The sequence below is a fragment of the Argopecten irradians genome, chromosome 1 (genome assembly GCF_041381155.1).
Source record: "Argopecten irradians isolate NY chromosome 1, Ai_NY, whole genome shotgun sequence".
Taxonomy (NCBI): Eukaryota; Metazoa; Mollusca; class Bivalvia; order Pectinida; family Pectinidae; genus Argopecten; species Argopecten irradians.
Window position 1 is genome coordinate 4,555,067 of NC_091134.1, and position 26,592 is coordinate 4,581,658.

The 26,592-nt window shown below is 34.5% G+C and overlaps 1 protein-coding gene and 1 long non-coding RNA gene across 2 annotated transcripts; both read right to left on the reverse strand.

Annotated features, from left to right (window-relative positions):
* Positions 1-418: 418 nt before the first annotated feature.
* Positions 419-8,247, reverse strand: LOC138315702 (uncharacterized). The gene is made up of 5 exons (XM_069256926.1): positions 8,003-8,247; positions 4,645-4,790; positions 3,547-3,654; positions 3,267-3,370; positions 419-1,250 (listed from the first exon to the last, which is right to left on the reverse strand). The coding sequence occupies exons 1-5, from the start codon at positions 8,147-8,149 to the stop codon at positions 1,078-1,080; spliced, it is 678 nt and encodes a 225-aa protein (XP_069113027.1). The 5' UTR covers positions 8,150-8,247; the 3' UTR covers positions 419-1,077.
* An 11,473-nt stretch (positions 8,248-19,720) lies between these two features.
* On the reverse strand, positions 19,721-25,544 carry LOC138315716 (uncharacterized). Its single transcript, XR_011207517.1, has 3 exons — positions 25,448-25,544; positions 21,681-21,798; positions 19,721-19,779 (listed from the first exon to the last, which is right to left on the reverse strand). It is a non-coding gene; the product is annotated as an uncharacterized lncRNA (long non-coding RNA).
* Between the last annotated feature and the right edge of the window lie 1,048 nt (positions 25,545-26,592).

The following is a 26,592-nucleotide window of genomic DNA, read 5'->3' on the forward strand; positions in this document are numbered from 1 at the left end:
ATACTAGCGGACAACTGAGTGGTTCTGGGCTGAGACCTGACCACCCTAGTGGCAGTCGGCGCACCTCCGCAGGTTGTAGTGAACAGCGCCAAAACATCCAAGGAAGGAGGATTCACCTGATGACGGGACCGTAACGCACATCAGTACCATCCAAGATGTATATAGGTAGTGAACACAAACAAAATAAGTATTCCAAATAATATATAATGCATTGATTGCTATGATAAATGAGGAAGGTGAACCATAAAGGACCTCTGAGCATCTTGTTTCTATCATGATGCTGTTTAAGAAACCAATTTCAAGCTACTTTAGGGTAAATACTTCAAAAGTTGTGAGCTGAGCTTGACACTGATATACTAACAACCACTACAGCGTGATTCAGTTTCGAAAGGGCAATAACTGCCAATAACAATGCAAGTTGTGGCTCAATAATGCTTTATTTACAAAATATGACTAGGTAAAAATGGAATGTAGATGTAGATGATATATATGTATATATGTTGTCACACACACTCGTTTTTACACACACTTGTATTGTATCACAGTTTTAAACAGCTTAATTGATACATCAATTTAAATCCAATATAAATCTATTGCTATAAATACATTTATACAATGATTTTTATTGTACTTGATGTTGTTTGAATATGAAATCAATACATGTGATTGCTTTTGAACAAAACCTCCAGTGTTTTTCATTGCAAAAGTTAAAAATTTCTAAAAAGGCACAAAATTTGAAAAGGGGAATTAGACAAAAACTTGAACCTTTGTGAAACCAAGCAATCCCTGAAAAATCAAATTAAATCTACCATGTGTATGCAGCTACAATAACACTGGTTTGGCAAAGGCAATTCCGTAATATCTTCAAATAAGATATAACATTTATATTGCAAATATTCTAAAAACTAGAATTCATTAAAATCATTAAAAGATATACATGTATTGATTTACTAAATTGCCACAGAATAGCATGTTGATGGTGAATTCACTAATACACTGTATATCCTCTCATAATGAGCTGTCAATAATTTAATGTCACTAGTTTTTAGGTACACAGAACTAATGTCAGACAGGCCATTAGAATAAGTTTGTTTGAAGCATTATACGAATGAATTCTGATTGGTCGACTTTGCCATCTCCATTTAGGTCGGCCTCCTCAATCATCTCCTCCAGTTCTTTCTGAGTGAACTTAATACCAGCATCCTCACATGCCAGCTTCAGTCCCTCCAGAGATATGGCTCCTGTCTTTTCTACAAAACGTACACATAATTGGTTATTTTAAATCTATAGCTGAAGTGACAAATGACCAATTCACTGACAATGAAGTATTTGTATAGTATTATCACCATAATACATAGAAGGGGATCTGACACTACCCCAAGGGAAGTAATGTTCTATATCAAAATATCTCAATTTTCTACTTACTAAAAGAAAACATAATATCTATAATGAGCACACTTACAATTAGGTTGTAATTAATCATTTTAATTTCCCATCAAAATTCATATAAGATGATTGTTATATGTGTATAACAAGTTGTATTTATAACGAAGGAATATTGTTGGTCCCAAAAGTTAGTTATAACAATGTTTTACTTTAATTAGTAAAAATAAGTAGTACAGTGTACCTGAAAAACTTATTATTTTATCCTATCAAGGATTTATTCAGTCTAAAAAATCTGTCTATATAACAAGGTTGTTTTTTTTTTAATTATTTTAAGTGATTGCTTGCTTGAAGTTAAAGTGAAACAAGGACATAGTCATTCAGATCCCCCGCCAATGGAGATATCAAAGCTGAAGTAAGTTTGATTGTGGAGACTTATGTGTATGGAAAAAAAAACCCAGGAAAATGGAAGTTGAGCTAAAGAAAGATGGAGTATAATTCAAGTAGAGCGGGGCTGCAATTGTTGAATCAGGTATACAGCCTTGACATTTATATTTGACTATATACACAAAGATGGGTGGAGTTTTGCAATTTAAAGTAACATTTACCATTTACCATGATATTTTCAGCAATGTTTCCATGGTAACGGAAAAAGTGCAAAAAAATAAAAAAAAAAATAAAAATAGCAAAAGGTACTACTAGACCATAAAAAGAATGTGTCTATGAAGTTTCGTGGAAATGTCTCTGATGGTTTTAGAGTTATGCTCCGGAAATGAACCTGCTACAAAAATATGATATTTTCAGCAATGTTTCTATGGTTACAGAAAAAAGCACAAAAAGTGGAAACCTAAAAATAGCAAGAGGCACTACTAGACCATATGAACAATGTGTCTATGAAGTTTCATGGAAATATCTCTGCTGGTTTTAGAGTTGTGCTCCGGAAACTATTCTTACACAAAAATCTGCCATTTTCAGCAATGTTTCCATGGTTATAGAAAAAAAGTACAAAAAGTGAAAACCTTAGAATAGCAAAAGGCACTACTAGACCATAAGACTAATGTGCCTATGGAGTTCCGTGCATATATCTCAACCGGTTTTCCCAGTTATGCTGCGGAACGAACCTGGTACAAAAACATGATATTTTCAGCAATGGTTCCATGGTTACGGAAAAAAAAAGTGCAAAAAAATGAAAAACTAAAAATAGCAAAAGGCACTACTAGACCATAAGAACAATGTGTCTATGAAGTTTCATAGAAATATCTCTGCTGGTTTTAGAGTTGTGCTCCAGAAACGATTCTTACACAAAAATCTGCCATTTTCAGCAATGTTTCCATGGTTACAGAAAAAAGTACAAAAAGTAAAAACCTTAAAATAGCAAAAGGCACTACTAGACCATAAGACCAATGTGTCTATGAAGTTTCGTGGAAATATCTCTTCTGGTTTTAGAGTTATGCTCCGGAAAACGAACCTGGTACAAAAATATGATATTTTCAGCAATGTTTCCATGGTTACGGAAAAAATGCAAAAAAAATGAAAACCTAAAAATAGCAAAAGGCACTACTAGACCATAAGACCAATGTGTGTATGTAGTTTTGTGGAAATATCTACTGGTTTTAGAGTTATGCTCCGGAAACCATTCGTACGGACGGACGGACGGTCTATATTACAAGGTTGTTTTTTTGATTGTTTTAAGTGATTGCAACAAAATTGCTTGAAGTTAAAGTGAAATTAAAGCATGAAAAATTGTTTAGTACATTTCAAATATCCAGAATGTTGAAAGAATAAAAATGTGTGTTTCAATCATATTGAATAATTGTCAACAACTCATCCACTAAAAGAACATGACTATGTTTATGGTTGGTTTTAAGTACAAAAAGACATACCATAATCAAACATGTTGAAGCCTTTGAGTATTTCATCATACATGTCTCTGGCGTCACCCTGTCTATCAATCACTGCCTCCAGAAACTCCGGGAAATCTATCATACTGAAAATACAAAACGGTCACCATAGTCACCCCAATCACATGGAAACCCATACAAAAGTAGCTGCAATTCTTCAGAGATAACAATACATCATGTGAGCAGATCAAAACTTTGTTTCCTATTTACTTTGATTATACGATTCACCAACCTATTTACTTTGATTATACAATTCACCAACCTTTTGCCCTTTAGACTTGTATCTGCTATCATCTGTTTAGCCTCCTCCCTAGAACATTTAAATCCTAACGCCCTCATTGCACGTCGAAGTTCAGCTGATCCATGATAACTGTGGAGTATTACATGTACATTAGTATAGAGGGTAGTTTTACAAGTGATTGTGTTAGTTATAAATATTCAACCTGTGTGAACAACAAGAGGCCCAGAGGGCCTGTATAGCTAACCTGTTTGTTTTTTTGTTTTTTTTTGAGTAATTCTACAATTTAATAATTAGTGATTCAAAAATCACAAAGACAAATTGACCCCACGATTTGTTTAATTTTGAATTCCAACCATATAATGATGCTATAGATACCATACGAATATGCTATCCAATAAAAAGTTTTAGAGAGGAAGTAATTAATCTTTTTGGCTCTGCACTTAGGGCCCCCGGGGGTCAGCCCCATCATTTGTACAATTTTGAATCCCCAACCTATAAGAATGCTACCATTGCATTATGAGTGCTCTCCCGTGCTCAGTTGCAGAGAAGAAATCGTTCATATAGAAATAGCCAAATTGACCCCTTTTGACCCCGCCCCTCATGCCCCTGGGGGGGTCAGCCCCATCATTTGTACAATTTTCAGTCAGTAACCTATAAGGATGCTACCAGTCAAATTTTGTTGAATTCCGACCAGTGGTTATGGAGAAGAAGTTGACGGACGCCGGACGCCGGACGCCGGACACCAGACACAGGACACCCCGGTATGGCATAAGCTTACCTTGGTACTTCGGTCCAGGTGAGCTAATAATGTATTTATATCAATAGAGAGCATATAGAAGCCAGATCAGGGTTGGAACACTGGAAACATTAAACACATGGCAGACAATTGCTTCACCAACTGTATTACCACCTGGTTAGCCAAAGATGCAGATTGATCTACCAATATCAGTTGAATGGCAATTACATTGTTTATAGCAATATGAATAATGTACACATGCATATTTTACACTTGTACTGATGGTACTGTCATATTACCAAGCATACTGTTCTAATATGTATTTTACTTTTGAATGAAATATGCACCATAAATGTAACTAACAGGATTAAAATTAAACCTACCCATCACTATTGTTATCGAAAAGCTCAAACACCATCAGCAGGTCTCGGATTTCCTGGGGAGTCAGCTGTTTTAGGACTCTATTTGTCACCTTGTAGCCATGGATTTCCTTTTCATCTACTGGATTCTTCTTTAAAAGTTCCACTAACTGTGTGAGAACAACAATTTTCATTAAAAAAATGTGCTTGATAATAATTGACAGTGACATTGCATGATTCATGCATGACTCCATTGCCACAGTGACACAGTTAAAAAAATCAACAACAACAAAAACAACAATAACAAAAAACAAACATAAAATCAGTGCTTGATATTCAATCTCCAACATTGAGGAAAACATTTTACAGTTCGTGAATTCTTATTTTTTGTTGTAATTGTTAATTTCTAAAGAAGCTCGTTTATTTTTGAATACAGGCAAATCACAAAGGCCCTTACATTCACGGACAGATACATCATACAATAGTTTTCTTATGTATATATATTTTAATTGTATCACACACATACCCCTTAACAAAGACAGTTTGCATGCACTCCTATTCATTAAGTTTAATTTCAATAGTCTAAAACATATACCGGTACAGTCAATCTTACAATACACATGCACACACTTACACACAAAAGGGACATAAAAATGAGAGAAGATTTAAGAAAAGGATGAGTTATGAGCTATGAGAGATAGAGAAAGAAAGAAAGAAAGGAATATGGGAAACCCCTGAATATTTTCTATGCTAGTGATCTACAAAAACATCACCTATAAATGTACTGCTTTAAAAGTAAAATAATTTGATTGTCAATTTTAGAGGCTGGAGTGTTGTTATTATCTAGCTTACCAAATAACCAAGTCTGTTTATCTATTGTAAAGGAAATATAAGGTGTAACCAACAGCTCATCTAGAGTTTCGAGAAAATTTTCTACTTTGTCACACTCCCAAAATAAATGCACAATTGTTTCTCTATCACAATTACATAAATTACAAAAAGGGTGATTTACTAATTTTGATTTAAAAAGTAAAGAGTTGATTGTTAAAATGTGATGAGAGATTCTGAATTGTAGCCACTAAAGTTTAGAAATTTTTGTTACTCTATAAGGAAGAATTTAAATAGAAATCCAATTTTCATTATACTATTCAAAGTGTTCTTCCCATTGTTTCCTTGGCTTCTAGTGTTTCATTAGTACATGTATTTATTTTGTGTTTACAATGAATATGTGTTGGTAAAACAGGGTAAAACAATTCAATACCACTTGTGTCAAAAGTTTGTAAATAGATTTATAGCACTATAAAAAGGGCAACAGTTCCACTACACAAGAAGACACATCATGTATACCGTAGTCTCCCAAAACACACACCTCGCACAACATACACCCAACACACCGCATACATGGGAGGCCGTCCTTACATGACCATAGCTGTTAATAGGATGTTAATTAATCAAATAAACAAACTAATGGCAGACAATTTTCCATTATATTTCTATATATTTGTATTTATTTGATATCTAACTGTAAACTCTTCATACAAGAAGATCATGCTAGTTTGAATAAAAGAGTCTTGTCTTACCCCCCCCCCCCTTAATTTTATATAAATACTGGTATATTAACTATGAAGTCTGTACAGGTGATCTCCCCTTGACTTTTTGCCTATAATAATCACAGTTCTCCAGTCTTGACCATACCCCTAGGATTAGCTAGGATTAGAACATCTTTCCAAAATTTATTACTTAAAGATACCCCATCGCTGACAAATAGTATTTTTTCACTATTAAAAACAGGAGCAAATGATTTGGTATTTTTCTTCAGTTACAAAAGTTACTTACTTTACACCATTACCACCATTAAAAAGTTTGAGCTTCTAATTTTACTCTAAGTTACAAATATAAAAATTAATTAATTGCATCCCAAAAAAACTGATTGCACAATTGAACCAAAAGCAAAATAAATAATTTTATATATTTTTGTGTTAATTAGACATATACATACACGATTAAACACAAATTATTGTTCAAATGATGAAAATTATTTATGCTCAGTCGGCAGTGGAGCATCTTTAATAATTCTTGACATAGATTTATAAAATTTCCTCCAAAATTGAAGAGTTTATTCAAATTTAATTTTTGAAAACAGTGATTTCCATTTTCCTGCAGATGAATATAATCTTTTAATCCAGCTGATTTTAAAAGAACCAACAAAATTGTGAATTTTTAACATTTTTAAGCCACCCTTATTGTATTCCTGGACTACCATTAATCTTTACACTTTATCTATTCTGCTGTTCCATAAAAATACAAAAAGTAAAGAATTGATATTTTTGAATTTTTTTTCATTTGATGATAATATGAATAAATGATTAAATTGTAATATCATACGCGATTTTATTAAGTGGATTTTACCTATTGGCGTTATATTTCGTCTTTTCGAGACATTAATTATGTATTTTAGTTTAACTAAAATTACTGAAAACTATGTAGTGTTTAAATAATTGTTATCACAAGAGCTTGACGTTCTGTCAATGAGTAATTTAAAGGCCTAGTATTAATATATAAAAATACCGCAATATACTATTTAATATTATATGGGTTTTTATATAGTTTACAGGGGTATGTTTATATATATATACTAAATATCAAAGAAACACAATTTAACAAAGCATGACAATTTATTGACTCGTGGCGCCCTATCTGGGCCTCGAACTCATGATCTACGGCACCCAATCGCTTAGCCAAACATACCTGCGCCTTCTACCACTGCGCCACATCTACATACTCCCAAAAAGGATGTTTCTATGACGAAGTGATAGTCGATTTGATATGCTGACATGATCACTGTGGAAATTGTCATATTAAATCTTTGGATCAACAACACAGAGTGAATATGATAGTATACATTGTGTTTAGTAAATATTAAATATCAAAGAAACACAATTTAACAAAGCATGACAATTTATTGACTCGTGCCCTATCCGGACCTTGTTTCTATGACGAAGTGATAGTCGATTTGATATGCTGACATGATCACTGTGGAAATTGTCATATTAAATCTTTGGATCAACAACACAGAGTGAATATGATAGTATACATTGTGTTTAGTAAATATTAAATATCAAAGAAACACAATTTAACAAAGCATGACAATTTATTGACTCGTGCCCTATCCGGACCTCGAATATATATTATTGACAGAACGTCAAGCTCCTGTGTTGTTATTTAAAATCTTCTTTTACTTTGTAAAAACACGCAGAGCTGGTCGTAATTCAAAATATTTTGTCAACGGCCATTTTAAAAAGATCTGTCTGAATAGCATTAACAAAGAATACCAATAAGCAATTCTATCCATAAAACTTAAATTAAACCATGTATTGTATACCCTTTCTCCTGGACGTGGTGGTGGCTGCACAAACATTGGGGCCATGGGGTCTGCTTTTGCCGGCTTAGAGCCTTCTTTCGCGGAGGATTTGCCCTTTTTCTTTCCTCCTTTTTTGGATTTCCCCGATTTCCCCTTTTTCTTCGGCATGTTTCGAGCTGTAGTCGCTAAATCTACTGTTATGATAAGTTTATCGGGCACCTGCTAAGTAGCCGCCATTTTGACGCTTTAGTTGTTGCTGCGTGACGTTTACAATATTCTAAGTTTTGATTGGCTGTTTGACTTATGATTATGGGACGTAACTCTGTATGGAAACGAATTTAGGTATAACACCGGTAACCATACCCGTATGTGTACATAGTATGTTTTAAATGGGTTTAATAAAATCAGTACTTAGCAATATGTATTGTAGTAATTTCTAATACAAATCAAATAAAATAAATACATATTCAAATCAGGCTGAAGTACTATCCAAATAATCTAAAATATTGTATTCAATATTAGTAACTCTACATTTTTTTTCAAAATAGAAGAAACATTTCTTGAAGTAAAAATTTCAAATTGAATATAAAACAGATTTAAATAACAATTTACTATTCAAAAGTTTGTTTAACACATTTCGTTTTTTACATTTTTAAGTTTTTCTCCTCATAACATTTAACACAAATCAGCTAATTAATTAACTGCACAAATAGATTATTGCATTAATATTATTTAGAAAAAAAAGAATCTTCTCAACATAGCAAGGAAAAATAGCAATATATTAACCCATAGCATTAGACATAAATACTGCTACCAGAGGAGTTGACTTTATTCACACCCATAGCATTATAGATATAAATACTACTACCCAGAGGAGTTGAGTTTTTATTAACCATAGCATTAGATATACAATACTACTACCAGAGAAGTTGACTTTTATTAACCCATACACAGGGACCTGGCACGAAATTTTTTAACCAATAGTATACATATATATATTTATAGTATACTATAAATATCAAATATGTATGTATATACTATTGGGTTAAAAATTTTTCGTGCCAGGTCCCTGTGAACCCATAGCATTAGATACAAATACTAGTTACTACCAGAGAAGTTGACTTTATAAGCCCATAGCATTAGACATAAATACTACTACCAGAGGAGTTGACTTTATAAGCCATAGCATTAGATATAAATACTACTACCAGAGAACGTTGACTTTATGTAAGCCATAGCATTAGATATAAATACTGCTACCAGAGGAGTTGACTTTATTAAGCCATAGCAATTAGACATAAATACTACTACCCAGGAGAAGTTGACTTTATTAGCCATAGCATTAGACATAAATACTACTACCAGAGGAGTTGACTTTATTAAGCCATAGCATTAGACATAAATACTACTACCAGAGAGTTGACTTTAATAAGCCATAGCATTAGATATATTAAGCCATACTACTACCAGAGAGAAGTTGACTTTATTAAGCCATAGCATTAGACATAAATACTACTACCAGAGGAGTTGACTTTATTATACCCATAGCAATCTAGATACAAATACTACTACCAGAGAAGTTGACTTTATAAGCCATAGCATTAGATATAAATACTGCTACCAGAGATTGACTTTATTAAGCCAGTTAGCATTAGATATAAATACTACTACCAGAGGAGTTGACTTTATTAACCCATTAGCATTAGATATAAATACTACTACCAGAGGAGTTGACTTTATTAACCCATTAGCATTAGACATAAATACTACTACACCAGAGGAGTTGACTTTATTATCCCATAGCATTAGACATAAATACTACTACCAGAGGAGTTGACTTTATTAACCCATAGCATTAGACATAAATACTACTACCAGAGGAGTTGACTTTATTAACCCATAGCATTAGACATAAATACTACTACCAGAGGAGTTGACTTTATTAACCCATAGCATTAGACATAAATACTACTACCAGAGGAGTTGACTTTATTAACCCATAGCATTGATATAATATACTTCAGAGGAGTTTGACTTTTTATGGAAAATCATGCTGCTATTTCCCAAATACATTATTTTAATTAATTGAAAAGTATTCTAATTATCATTTTTGAAATCTTTTTTTGTGGTAAGAATTTAAGTAGCTCATGTAAATTTGAAAGACTTTATTGATTGTGCTTGTGCATATAACTAAGATAATTCACTTCTAGAGTATTAGCACTGTGCTTTAAAAGAAATCCATTTCCATTTGATAAATGCAACTTGCATGTATATGTACTTCAGTGTGTTAAATTTGAATTCAACATAATGGAAATAAATATGTTTAATTGATTAAGGATGTATCATCTGTTCACGTGTGAAATAGAACCACAATATCTATATAAACAAAGTGGACTTTTTCTGCCTAATTACCATAATCTCATAACAAGTGCCCATGCATGCAGAATCAAATAAGGTTTTGAAAAGATGTGGTTTTGTATCTTTATCTGGATTACGTTGGAGGAGAATGTGTAGAAATAATATTAAACAATTGTGCTATCCTATGTACACTACATTTTCTATACCATTTTGATGGGAAAAGCTGTTGAACTGCAACACACAAAGTAAGAAATCTTTTCATCAATATTGAGAGCTGACAGTACACATACCTGTTAAAGACGCCAAATAGAAGAACCGGCCATATTTTCCTGACTTGGCAAAGCACAATAAAGTCTATTAGAATATATACAATGTACACATGTGCAAAGTAAGTTTTTGGTGGAAATTGTGTAGCAGCTGGGATTGTAAAAAGTTTGTGTTTTATGGGAATATTTCTCCTCTCCTATTACTCTTACAATTAAATCATATCAGAACCGTTGAAATTATAACAGTATAGCCCTTCACCTCAGAGAATGAACCTCGCCTTATTGGCACACTGGACTTTTTCCATCTCCTAAACATGGCACAACTTTAAATGACCCTGGCTTTTATCAAAAAGAAACACAATGAAAGAACAAGAGGCCCATGGGTCTTAATGGTCACCTTAGATCGGATACAGAATGAAACAATCTATGAAGAATATAAGGTTCCGTCAGATTTGGTAATTCAAAAGAAAAGTTTTGGAAATTTTAGTCATTTTGACCTCTTTTGGCCACACCCCTCTGGCCCCTGGCCGTCGTCCAGGACCAATATGGATCGATGTGATGTTAAAATGCTATAATAGGCTAATAATTCTTTACCAGTTTGACTCATTTCCAAAGAAAACTAAGCAAATATTGTTTCATAAATGTGTTTTTCCTATAAATTATAGTAAATTTGACCTCCTACCTAGGGAAAAATCCATGATCACAGGGCCATTAAAGTGAACAGTCGGGCAAGGATGGCTAGAGTCGGTAAAAATGGTGTGAATGTATCCAGTATAATTTCTTATGAAATAGAAAAATAAAATCTCTTGCCAAAATCTGTCTGCGTACGAAGAAATTAATTTAAAGTATAGGAATCGCTAAAACGTCATCCCGGCTGACTATGTCCGTGGTTAAATTTCCACGCAGCCTCGCTTTCAATGTTTTCAACTTTCCTTTACTTTAATGGTCAGAACTGGGAAACGTAAGCAGAACTTGGCCGTCGTATTAATATGTGAGAACTTTTGGAAGGCCAATGAACGCATTTAGACTGGTTTTCTTTGCCCGACTATTCACTTTAAATTTATAATATTTGTAAAGGGCCTTCAGACCTTTCAATCTATGAAGAATATCTGGTTCCATCAAATCTGTGAATTCAGAAGAAGACTTTTGGAAGGACTAGATATATGGTAATGGCTCTTTTTGGCCCCTAAATCTACCAAATTTCACATTAAGTATTTAGAAATCAAATTGCTGTGTTTGAAATATTGAATACGCCCCTGATAAAAACTTAATGATATTTTTGTTGACAGAAAGTATGTTTTTGATATATAACCATGGTAACTTTGCATAAATTATGCAAATTTGAAAATTTGGTCAATTTTGGCATTTTTTTGATAGCTTTTTCTTTTAAAAGCAACAAGGCACAACCTAGAACATACTTAATATTTTAAGGGAACTAACAGACACAAAGAATACATCATTTTGAGAAATAAAAGGTTTGTTCTAGAATGTGCACTATCAAATATGTCAGGTATGAAGTTCATATTTGAAATGTAAGATTCACATTTTGAAATAAGACTTTGAAAAATAGCGGATTTGGGGGGCCACAAAAGACCATTACCATACCTAGTCCTTTGAGCCATTTTGATCTCTTTTGGCCCTGCCTCTCTGGCCCCTGGGAGTCAGCCAGGCCCAGCATGGATATGATATCAAAATGCTACCTAATACTTATTATTCTAAGTCAGTTAATTTGACTCATTTCCTATGAAAACAAAGCAATTGAAATAACGTTCATAATTGTGTTTTTCCTATATCAACTATAGTAAACTTGCCCCTGTCCCCAGGGGATAATGTGAGACCCGGGGTCCCCTAGGGTCATATAATTCACAATTTTTATAAAACACCCTAAGACCTTTCCATCTATAAAGAATATTTGATACTTCCATTTCCAGAATTTCAGGAGAAGATTTTTGAAGTTTTAGCCTGTATGACTCCTTTTGGCCCCGCCCCTAAGGCCCCTGGGGGTCAGTCATGGAAAATTTGTTAAAAGGATTCAATGGCCATCTCATAGGGATAATTCTGACAACATTTGACTAATTTCCTTTCACAAATGACCAAATAATGCTCAAAAATATGTTTTCCCTATATAAACCATAGTAAACTTAACCCCTTCCCAGGGGGAAAGAAGAGACCCCATGGTAATATAACTTAACCCCTCCCCAGGGGGAAAGAAGAGACCCCATGGTAATATATTTCACAATTTGTGTAGAGGACATTAAGACCTCTCTTTCTATGAAGAGTATTTGATTCTACCACATCTGTGAGCGGTGAACAATATTTTTGAAATTTCAGTCAATTTTACTCCTTTTGGCCCCTCCCACAGCCCCCAGGGGGTTGGAGGTTATATAATTCACAGTTTTAATTGGCCTTATGATGACGGACAAAAGGCGAACAGAATAGGCCACTTGAGATTTCGTCTCAGGTGACCGAATACAACAAGATATTTGTTCATTTGCACATTTTATTGACCCCTAAGTGGAGATGATTTTTCTTTTTACAAAATACCAAAGAAATGAATCATAAGATAACTTAACAAAATAAATTATATATATGCATTTGGCACTAAAATCATCAGTAGTCTTTATCGTGGGTAATGACATTTTTCAATGTCATCTATATTCAAATGGAATTTAGATCAAACAAGTGATAATATATAAACACAAATAATTTTAAACACTTCATTGCAAAGAATTTTTCAAAATCTAAAACAATTTATTGTACTTGTAGAATTTCCATCTCGTAAAACAAGCTATTTTCAATTTTGTATTTCTATTCCTTTTTTCTTTTTGTCAAACTACCAAAATAATTAGCCATATTTTTAAGTCCTGTCCACGGTAAAATTATAATTCCTTTAAGGGCACCTAAAATTTTGCTGGAGTTCTTTTCACTTGGCAAACTTTTCCACATGCCTCTCTCTTTCTTACATGCAGCACTTTCTAGTGCTATCAGTCTATCGAGTAGCTGTGATTGAGCTGGAGATAATTGGCACATGTCCTGTTGGAAGTCGTACGACACCTTACATAGTCCTTCTCTGATTAGTTCTTCATTTACACATGTCTTCCTGAAAACCTGAAAGAAAACGTAAAGAGTTGATCATTAAGGACACTTTTATTTCAGTACTAATACTTCTTTCAATAAACTGCAGAAATGTTATGTTTTTCTCTTAAATGTATAGAAATCATTAAAAATAATATATAAATGAGTAATTGTCATCAGTAATGATATCATACTTCAATAAGTACAATCCATTTCTGCTAGCCAATGGTTTTCAGTATATACTCTCCATATTCCAAACTGAATAACCTTGGCCAGAGAAGTTATACCTACAACATTGACTCAATTTTGATTGTGCTTATATACTATAACATTAACTACCTTTTAACCCACATAGAAGTATTTCTCTGTTCAGTATTATGGATTGAGATACTTCTGGCACATTCAATGATTCATAACCTAGTTTTGACTGGTTAAGCTATTATATACTTTGACATTTATAGAGATATTATACACTTTGACATTTATAGAGATATTATACACTTTGACATTTATAGAGATATTATACACTTTGACATTTATAGATATTATGCACTTTGACATTTATAGAGATATTATACACTTTGACATTTATAGAGATATTATGCACTTTGACATTTATAGAGATATTATGCACTTTGACATTTATAGAGATATTATGCACTTTGACATTTATAGAGATATTATACACTTTGACATTTAAAGAGATATTATACACTTTAATATTTTAAAGAGATAAATATAAAACCTTGACGCTGCCATTAAGTGAATCTTGTGCCAATATAACTTACCAATGTGTGATCCCATCACTCCTAATTGTTAATTACCTTTGCTACAGTGACCTCATTCAAAATCCCAAATGATATACAGTACAAGGAAATTGTAAGCTACATGTAATATGCATACTTTTGGAATATAAACCGCTGCCTGTACTGAATCCTCCAATGGTGGTGGATTTCTCCTGAATGGCTAGAGGCTGGAACAGAACCTTCTTCCCCATAACATTGTTTCCTATCCACTGTTGTCCAAGGGGAGATAATGATATGTAGGCCAGCTCCACAGGTAGAGGTTTAGTTTCTGAAAAAGTAAAAACATAAAGAAACTGACAGCTTAATTTTTTGTTTGAGATCATAGACAAGAGTCAGTCTGTAACGTTACTTTTTTTCGCTGCTAGTCACTTGGAGTAGTAAACCCTTAAATTGTAACTATTTTATGACTAGTCCAAATTAAATTAGCACTTCAGTCATGATCAGTTTACCTGTTTTGACCCAAATTACATTTTGGATGCGTTTGTGAATGCAAAGTCTCACAAAATGATGCATCCAGCCTGAAATAATTGCATAAATAATGCATTCAAAATATGTTGCAAATGAACGCCGCCCTTGTAAATATAGTATTTACCGATTTTAATTGTGTGGGGAGTGCAATTGGACTAGTTCATTACAATTGGCACTAGTACGGGCGTAAAAATTACTAGTCGTGGGCATCGGACTAGTGCTCTTAAATCGCAGACTGAAGAGTTTCCCATTATTCACGTTACATTTCAAATGATATTTTGGTATATGAAGGCATGAAAACATTTGTCCTATGAATGATATAAAGTATAAAGGTATAATTTGACATTGTCATTTTTAAGATAGGCATGTGAAGAGGACACTATACAGGCACTGTGAAATGCACATTCCATACTTCGTAAATCCCTGTGGTTTTGGCATTGTCATTTTTAAGATAGGCATGTGAAGAGGACACTATACAGGCACTGTGAAATGCACATTCCATACTTCGTAAATCCCTGTGGTTTTGGCATTGTCATTTTTAAGATAGGCATGTGAAGAGGACACTATACAGGCACTGTGAAATGCACATTCCATACTTCGTAAATCCCTGTGGTTTTGGCATTGTCATTTTTAAGATAGGCATGTGAAGTAGGACACTATACAGGCACTGTGAAATGCACATTCCATACTTCGTAAATCCCTGTGGTTTTGGCATTGTCATTTTTAAGATAGGCATGTGAAGAGGACACTATATACAGGCACTGTGAAATGCACATTCCATACTTCGTAAATCCCTTGTGGTTTTGGCATTGTCATTTTTAAGATAGGCATGTGAAAAGGACACTATACAGGCACTGTGAAATGCACATTCCATACTTCGTAAATCCCTGTGGTTTTTGGCATTGTCATTTTTAAGATAGGCATGTGAAGAGGACACTATACAGGCACTGTGAAATGCACATTCCATACTTCGTAAATCCCTGTGGTTTTGGCATTGTCATTTTTAAGATAGGCATGTGAAGAGGACACTATACAGGCACTGTGAAATGCACATTCCATACTTCGTAAATCCCTGTGGTTTTGGCATTGTCATTTTTAAGATAGGCATGTGAAGAGGACACTATACAGGCACTGTGAAATGCACATTCCATACTTCGTAAATCCCTGTGGTTTTGGCATTGTCATTTTTAAGATAGGCATTGTGAAGAGGACACTATACAGGCACTGTGAAATGCACATTCCATACTTCGTAAATCCCTGTGGTTTTGGCATTGTCATTTTTAAGATAGGCATGTGAAGAGGACACTATACAGGCACTGTGAAATGCACATTCCATACTTCGTAAATCCCTGTGGTTTTGGCATTGTCATTTTTAAGATAGGCATGTGAAGAGGACACTATACAGGCACTGTGAAATGCACATTCCATACTTCGTAAATCCCTGTGGTTTTGGTTATTTAATGTGACAGAAGCATTATATTATGATAAATTTGATTAAAATGCAAAATTTATAACCAATTAATGGATATAAACAACTAGGCAGTTTTAATTCAATTTACAAAGCTGGAAAGCTAAATAAAAACTTACATAATTAATCTGTCAGAAAAATCTATTCACTAGGACATTGGAGTATTTGTTTGAAGCCTAATATAAGTTATCATTGTACACATTTCACAAATTTCTCATCAAAAGAACTTCCACATTATGATCCATGGGTTATAAAGTTTTAATCTTATTCTGTACAATAATCAAAATGAACATGCATGCAAAGTTCTAATTGAAAACAAAAACTTACTGTAAAAGCGTTGAAACCATTTTGGTTTTACAGATAACATGGGAAGATGTGCGATACTCAGGGTACCATTGACTTCCATGGACATCACTCGTCCCTTCAGCTGGACGTTATTTTTTATAAAACGTTTAGGAATGTCTTTTGCTGCAGAGAACACATCTGTCTGAAAATTAAAAGTCCTTTCATTGAAAGTTATTTCACATATTTAATCAGAATACTAGTATGTAAATTAGTGCAACAAATTATCAGACTATAACATACAGTATGTACAATTTATTAAATAGATTGTTTATATGTACAGGAAAGTTCACTTAGCTATATATATATGAATATGTATTTTGTTTTATATTGCAAAAACAAAAAGGGTCATTAAAGCTTTTGTTATGTTTTGTGGGTGGAGCTATATAATGACAGACTGCTGAAACACATTAATGATTTACCACATACTAGTACTTATAAATTATTATCAACGGTCTGATTGATTTTTTTCATCTAGAAAACTTATAAAATATAACAAGAGGCCCATGGGCCTTAACGGTCATCTGACTATTAGTACAATACAACATAGTTGTTTAAAGATTTTAGCCTATTTGACCTCTGTGACCTTGATTGAAGGTCAAGGTAATTCATTTGAACAAACTTGGTAGCCCTTCATCCCAGCATGCTACATGCTCAATATCAGTACCCTGGGCCTTCTGGTTCTTGAGAAGAAGTCATTTAAAGATTTTAGTCTATTTGCCGCCCATGACCTTAAATGAAGATCAAGGTCATTCATTTGAATAAACTTGATAGCCCTCCATCCAAGCATGCTACATGCCCAATATCAGTACCCTTGGCCTTCTAGTTCTTGAGAAGAAGTCATTTAAAGATTTTAGCCTATTTAACCCCCGTGACCTTGAATGAAGGTCAAGGTCATTCATTTGAACAAACTTGGTAGCCTTTTATCCCAGCATGCTAAAGGTCCAATATCAGTACCATGTGCCTTCTGGGTATTGAAAATAAGTTGTTTAAAGATTTTAGCCTTTTTGACCCCCATGACCTTGAATGAAGATCAAGGCCATTCATTTGAACAAATTTGATAGCCCTTCATCCAAGCATGTCAAAGGCCCAATATCAGGTCTCTAGGCCTTTTAGTTATTCACAAGAAGTTGTTTAAAGGATTTTAGCCTATTTGACCCCTGTGACCTTATATGAAGGTCAAGGTCCTTCATTCGAACAAACTTGGTAGCCCTTCATCCCAGCATACTGTAGGCCCAATATGAGTATCCTGGGCCATTTCGTTCTTGAGAAGAAGTCATTTAAAGATTTTAGCCTATCTGACACCTGTGACCTTGAATGAAGATCAAGGTCATTCATTTGAATACACTTGATAGCCCTCCATCCAAGCATGCTACATGCCCAATATCAGTACCCTTGGCCTTCTAGTTCTTGAGAAGAAGTCATTTAAAATTTTTGTCTATTTGACCCTTGTGACCTTGAATGAAGGTCAAGGTCATTTATTTGAACAAACTTGGTAGCCCTTCATCCAAGCATGTCAAAAGCCCAATATCAGGTCTCTAGGCCTTTTAGTTATTCACAAGAAGTTGTTTAAAGGATTTTAGCCTATTTGACCCCTTAGACCTTATATGAAGGTCAAGGTCATTTATTTGAACAAACTTGGAAACCCTTTATCCGAGTATCCTACAGGCTAAATATCAGTTCCCTGGGCCTTCTGGTTCTTGACAAGAAGTCGCTTAAAGATTTTAGCCTTTTTGACCCCTGTGACCTTGAATGAAGGTCAAGGTCATTCATTTGAACAAACTTGGTAGCCCTTCATCCCAGCATGTCACAGGCCCAATAATCAGTACCCTGGCCTTCTAGTTCTTGAGAAGAAGTTGTTTAAAGATTTTAGCCTATTTGACCCTTGTGACCTTGAATGAAGGTCAAGGTCATTTATTTGAACAAACTTGGTAGCCCTTCATCCCAGCATACCAGAGGCCTAACATCAGGTCTCTAAGCCTCTTAGTTATTCACAAGAAGTTGTTTAAATTATTTTAGCCTATTTGACCCCTGTGACCTTCAATGAAGATCAAGGTCATTTATTTGAACAAATTTGGTAGCCCTTCATCCCAGCATCCTACAGGCCAAATATCGGTACCCCTGGGCCTTCTGGTTCTTGAGAAGAAGTCGTTAAAAGATATTAGCCGTTTGACCCCTGTGACCTTGAATGAAGGTCAAGGTCATTCATTTGAACAAACTTGGTAGCCCTCCATCCCAGCAACCTTCAAGCCAAATATCAGTGCCCTGGGCCTTCTGGTTCTTGAGAAGATGCCGTTTAAAGATTTTAGCCTATTTTACCCTCGTGACCTTGAATGAAGGTCAAGGTCATTTATTTGAATAAACATGGTAGCCCTTCATCCCAGCATGCTAGAGGCCTAATATCAGGTCTCTAGGCCTCTTAATTATTCACAAGAAGTTGTTTAAAGGATTTTAGCCTATTTGACCCATGTGACCTTGAATGAAGGTCAAGGTCATTTATTTGAACAAACTTGGTAGCCCTTCATCCCAGCATCCTACAGGCTAAATATCAGTACCCTGGGCCTTCTGGTTCTTGAGAAGAAGTTGTTTAAAGATTTTAGCCTTTTTGACCCCTGTGACCTTGAATGAAGGTCAAGGTCATTCATTTGAACAAACTTGGTAGCCCTCTATCCCAGCAACCTACAGGCCAAATATGAGTACCCTGGGCCTTCCGGTTATTGAGAAGAAGTCGTTTGAATGAAAAGTTTACGCACGGCGCACGGCGCACAACGACGGACGGTGCATGATGACAATAGGTCATCCTGACCCTTCGGGTCAGATGACCAAAAAACAAACTATTACTATCCACTCAAAATTTCACTTTTATCAATGAAACTAATTCCATCACAGTTTAATCTCTAAGAGAAACCACAGATCAAAATTTAACAAAGGTTATACATTTGTAAGCTGTACTTACCGCGTGTACCCGCGTATCACAAGCAGCAGCCCCACAGACCCCACACCATAGGCTACCCACTGAAACACACGATAAAACAATGTCACATCAACAGATACAAAGCTTTCTGTACTCTGGATCACTGAAACAATGATTTCTACAGAGCCATCAACTTACCAACTATCTATCTATTGTCCCTGTGCTTTTTGATTAAGAGTTGGAGGGCTGAGTGTTCAGTGCCAGACACCTTAAATAGACTGCCTGTTATACAAGTATTAAACAAAGATAAGGTAAGGTAGAATCTGTATCTATATAGTTCTTTAAGGCTACATACCAATACAAAAATAAGGTCTACTCAATATGTGATAAAATGAATACCATTGGTAAAAGTTAAACAGGAAAGTTGTGCTTCAGGTTTTCTACTGACAGAGATATTGTCTATACATGTATTAACAGCAGAATACATCAATAAATGGTTTCCATAATGACCTTATAAAAAACAAAATAAATTATCCAAAAATAACAATTAACGATGATACACCGCTGAAAAACAGTATTTTTTCTCTAATTAAAACAGGAGCAGATAAATTAGTAGTTTTCTTCAGTTGCAAAAGTTACCATACTTACTTTACACCATTACCACCCTTGGATAGTTAAAGCTTTTTCAATTTACTCAGGAGTTTCATTTATGCTCTGTTGGCAGTGGAGCATCTTTAACTTTCTCATCATACATTAAACACAACTACACTGCAATTAATACACATCTTACTTTTTTTGCTAATGTCGTCGAAAGTTCAACAAAAATTTACATTAACGTAGACCGTCCCTTCTGTGACGTCATACGTTTGTTACGTCGCTATCCGAATCCCGGCAAACGTATTTTATTTCTCCGTACCCATCTATTACAACTCGCTTCTGAAAACGGCATTCGAGCAAGTATTTCGTCTAGAACCTTTTCGAGTGTTTACTTGAAGTGTATCAATCTAAAGGTGTGCCAATCGGTAAAAACTAACAAGGGTAAATGAATAACATAAAAAGGTTGAAAAGTGCTACGGATTCTCCTATTTTTTAACATTTTCAGGCCAAAAATTGAAGGGGTATTAGGAAGCAAATCGGTCATAATTTGAAAAATAATGCGGTGAGGTATACTTTTTATTGGCTTTTCGTATTTCAAATAAGCCAATCTTCATGGAAATTCTAAAAAATTGATTTTTCTTGAGATCATTTTTTCAGAAAAAAAGAAAACGACTATTTTGATGCAATTTTTTCAATAAAATTGGGTCCGGACTTAATTTTAAAATAACGATATTTTCGTTTTATTGTGGAAGACCCAGCTTATTTGATATAGTTATGAATTCTATAACACCTACTGAAGGTATGAACATGTTACAGGCATATTATTTATATGTTTAAGGGATGCTACAGGGAGGAAATATTACTTATTTAAAAATCCTTAAAATCCGGATTGTTAAGTCATTTGTACATATCTTTAAGCAACCCTGGAAGAAAAATTAACCCGGTGACATATGATTTTTTATGCGGTTTTTTGTGATCAGGGTATACTTAAAATCAAAATATCAAAAAATGAACGAAATTCATGAGAGGAAAGTTCAACAAAAATTTACATTAAGACTAGTGTACTCTGTACTTAAAATGGATGACCTGATAATAAATCTATAAATAACTCTTTACTAGTGGACAACCACATATTACATCTGTATTTATTGCCATTAAAGCTTGATCATACATATGTCTTCTTTTAGCGTCTCTTCCATTCTCTGCGGGGATATTGTAAGCAAAGTAGACTAATATGGTTACAATATTTACACTAAATTTTCCAGATATGAGAATTTCTCATCAAAACTTTAAATTGTCATTTCTTATGTCCTTACATTGTGAATCCTTTTAATTCAAAGGTTTCTTCCATGACATACATGTACAAAACAAAAATTACAGCTATCACAATTATTGAATTATATACCTTAGCCTCCCGTACATATCTATCCATAAATGTAGTAATTTTGTAAAGGACATCATTGGCTTGGAGTCTACTGTGATCATCTTCTTTGTCGGCTGATACCATGTCTGCTGCTACGTAGCTACAAAATACAATTTTTACACATTTGCCATATAATAAATAGGATTGTATAACTTTAAAAGTGTGTTGACTGTCTGCATGTCTTTTCAAAGAACATTTTTTTATTAATGTTAATAAATTTTCATTGTAACCCAGTTACATAATTATATAGTATACCATATTTAAATTGAGAAAAAAATTAGACCTTTTACAAAAATATTGCACAAGCTAGGATTTTCTATTTTAAGTAAAACCTATATACCTAAATTTTATATTTAATATAGGAGGGACAAGTCACACTGGGTTTTGGGCAAGTGCAACACAGATGCAGCTATAGCGACCATATGCATGGTTAAGTGACAGGCTTACTTACCATCTTACTTCCTGTAGCTGGCCGTCATTTCATGAGTTGTGGTATTTTTTTAACGGAAATTTAAGACATTTCTTCTAAATCTTCTATCCTTAAAGCAAGTACTAAACATTTTGAAATTTAATCAACTTTACATTGGTGTTTCTTTTGACTCTATAAAACAAGTATTTGCTGAGAAAAATGGTTTTTATTTCCGGTTCATAGGTGTCTTGCATGGTGTTAAGTAGTGGAAAGAGACAGTGACAAATCCTTCTCACTTATAAATCCTTGATCATTTTTTCAATCAACCATTCAACCATAAGTTTTTATTCCAAAATCCTGTAAATTTCTGCATTTGGCCTTATTTTGAATCATATTTGAAATATACAATTATTTAAAAATGAAATAATTTTTTTGATACCAATTATTTTTTTCATTTACATGTATTTTACCTTTTTTTTCTTTTTTAATGTGAAAGGGCTTTTGTCTTCTTTTTCATAAGTATGGAGGGGCTTTTGTCCTGGGGCTTATGTCCTAATTTCAAGGGGCTTTTGTCCAGAGGGCCTTTTGTCCGTACCCCGTCAAAGACATGTTTATACTGATTTATATACCTGATGTACAGAGTACAGTGTTAAGAGTATCAAGAATAATATACCAGTGGCAAAAAATTCCATGACACAAGTTAGAAAACCATGGATGAACAAACCAGTGATGGATGCAGTAAAACAAAAAAAGAAATCATGGCAAAAATACCTAAGGAACAAAACACCAGAGAATTATGAACAATACAGAGAAGCCAGAAACTATGCAACTAAGGCACAAAGGAAGGGAGTAGGCGAATACGAAGAAAAAGAGGTAACAGATTTAAAGAAAAATCCAAGAAATTTTTGGAAATATGTTAGATCAAAAACAAAGATTAAAGAGAACATACCAAGCCTGGAAACAAATGATGGCCAGCTGGAAGTAGACCAGGGCGCCAAGGCAGAAATTCTAAACTCCTTCTTTTGCAGTGTATTCACTGATGAAGACATGAGGGAAATACCGGAAGCCATCCATAAGTCAAACGTAACAACATCAAACATAGAAATAGACCAGGACAAGGTCAAGAAAAAACTAAAAAAACTAGATGGAACAAAATCAGCAGGTCCGGACCAAATGCACCCAAAAGTTCTAAAGGAAGTGAAGGACGAAATTACTCCAGCCTTGACTATTATCTTTACTAGATCATTGGCAGAAGGGTACCTACCAGCAGCATGGAGACAAGCTAATATAACACCTATATACAAGAAAGGGAATAAAAGATTAGCCAAGAACTATAGACTAGTGAGTCTAACAAGTGTAGCAGGTAAAATGTTAGAGTCCATCCTTAAAGACCACATTGTAAAACATCTTACTGAGAACAATCTAATTGTCAGTTCTCAATTTGGTTTTATGAAAGGAAAATCAACCGCCCTTCAACTTTTAGAGGTTCTGGATGACATCACAGAAGAACTTGACCATGGTTATAGTATAGATGTTATCTACCTGGACTTTCAAAAAGCGTTCGACAGTGTTCCCCATGAAAGACTCCTAAAAAAGGTAGAAAATATTGGTATCAGTGGGACACTGCTGGGATGGATAAAAGCTTTCCTATCGGACAGAAAGCAGAGGGTAATTTTAAATGGTTCGACCTCCGATTGGGTCAAGGTCAAGAGTGGAGTCCCCCAAGGCAGCGTACTGGGCCCAGTACTCTTTCTAATATATATAAATGACTTACCTGGGGAGGTCTCTTCGAACATCAAACTATTTTCTTGTATCATTTTTTTCTTCAAATAAGTAGCAATACAGAAGCTGATGCCATTGTGATCCAAAATGATCTAACTAAGCTTTCAGAATGGTCCAAAAATGGCAGCTAAAATTTAATGCTGAAAAATGCAAGTCATTACATTTTGGACCTGGAAATCAAGAGAGCCTATACAAGATGAAAGCAGGAAATAAGGAAAAAAATTTGGAAACTGTCACAGAAGAAAAGGATTTAGGCATCCTCTTTGATAAGTCACTGAAATTTAGTTTGCATACAGCTGAGTGTGTTAAAAAGGCTAATAAAATGTCAGGACTAATAAGAAGGACCTTCACATGTATAAACCAGCAAATGTTTGTGTCACTCTATAAAGCCTTAATAAGACCACATCTGGAGTATGCTGCAACAGTATGTAATCCAATGCATCTCAAGGATATACAAGCTTTGGAAGGAGTTCAAAGAAGGGCAACAAAATTAGTGAAAGGGCTGAACAACAAATCCTATAGAGAAAGACTTCTGATACTAGGCCTACCAACACTAGAATACAGAAGAAAAAGATCAGATGTAATACAGATGTACAGAATTATGTCTGGACTAGACCATCTGAGTCAGAGAGGGAACAAAATGGTCAGGAGATCCAGAGAACTGAGGACGAGGGGCCACACAAAGAAACTGGAGAAACAAAGACCACGACTCAACCTCAGAAAACACTTCTTTGCTGTTAGAGTTGTCGACGACTGGAATAGTCTTCCAAACGTCATTGTAAATTCCAAGTCACTGAATAGTTTCAAGGCAGCTCTGAATAGGCATTGGAACAACATCGACATAAAGTTCAGCCCTAACTGCTATGCTACCAGCTGAGCAGGCTATCAACCAAACAATCCCCCCAATTAACATGCATGTGAAAATCTGTGGGGATACAGGTATACATAAATGTCTATAACTCATGCTGTGTCATTGCACCAGGGTCTTTTTTCCTTCATTCTCCAAATTCCACCACCAAAGGTTGACACCTTACCTGAGATGATGATCTGTCTGGTGTCAGGAATGTGCTATATATTTTACTTACTTTCCCCAGGGGGTCCATTTAGAGCATTCAATTCAAAATTTTCATAGCATGCTGTATGTGAGAGTCTCTGTACCTGTAACACCTAATAACTGTATTTGTATTTGGTCACATGTACTGACATTAATTCTGTCCTCTGGCATGAATTGTTTTACCTGTAACTAACATCCTGGCTCAGGTATGTACTCAGGGGGTACGGACAAAAGTTCCCCCCGGACAAAGGCCTTTAGGACATAAGCCCCTAGGACAAAAGCTCCTTGGACAAAAGCCCCTCCATACTAATGAAAAAGAGGATAAAACTGAAAAGCCCCCTTCATTTTTTCAAAAAAGATTAAATTCAAAAATATAGTAGTAAAAAAATATATTTTCTTGTATCATTTTTTTTTCTTCAAATATACGTATAACATGTAGTTCAAAATAATATCCATCTATAGCTACTGTTTTATTGCTTATGAAGCATCATTCTGTTAACTTACCTTTTTGATAACCTAAAATGTAGCCTTCATGGTAACTAAAACTTAATGCCCTTTCCCGGTATTTGTTATAACCTTCTTGTTTACAACGGAAGCTCCCGAAACAACATTAAAATTAAAAACGGAAACTATCCGGAATACGGACAAGTGGTAGAAAATACCAATATCTAATAAGAGTTGTCGTTCTTTACACACTTATTTTTTGTTTGTAATAAAAATGATATTTATGACTTCATACAAAAAATATATTTCTGTTGTAAAATTATGATATTCTGTAATGTAACAGCATATGCCCATAAAGCCATCAACATGGTATGAAATTGTTGCAAATACATCAGATTTTATTGAGAACGACTGCTGTGTGACCAGGTGTTCCAGAAGAGTTTGTTTTTCCCATACTCTATAGCTAAGCCATATCACATGGAAAAGACAGATCACGTGGTCTAGACATGGTATCATCAATACAGGCAGCACTTATTGTTCAAGTTATGATGGAAAATAATAATTAAAACAAAAAAACATGGGTCTTTTAGGTGCACAAAGACATCTAGATATATCTTGAACCATTGTGAAAGATTTTGGCTGTTCACACTTGGTACTTTGTCTTACATATAGGTACCCGGGACAGGATAAACCTGGCCACTACGACAGACCTGTTAAACTCTTTTTTAACACATGGCATGCCACCATCCCTTTTTGGCCTCAAAATGACAATTCTCGTATCTGTTTCATTATGTTATAGTCAATTGCCATTTGGCAGAAATGGCAAAGAAAAAAAACAAAGTCAGATTCAGCATGAATAATGGACTGAGTTGCTGAATTGGTGCCCTTTTATTTCATCACCTTCTGCCATGGACTACGTAGTCCTCCAAATAAAACTGATAGTTGACATGTGTGCCTATCATAATCAAATGGTTTCTCTGAGTACCCCTATTGTTATGAAATTTATAACATTTGCTGGTCCAGATAGAAAGGTACAGAGTGGGGGTAGTGAAGGTGACTCATACCTGATATGTGATCATGTAGATACATCCATGGAGTCAAAGTGAAAGTGGTCCAAATCATTTCCTAATATATATGTATTACTCCACTCCACTGAAGTATGAAGCATGTCTAGAATCTGAATATCAAAAAAACCTCAAGCACAA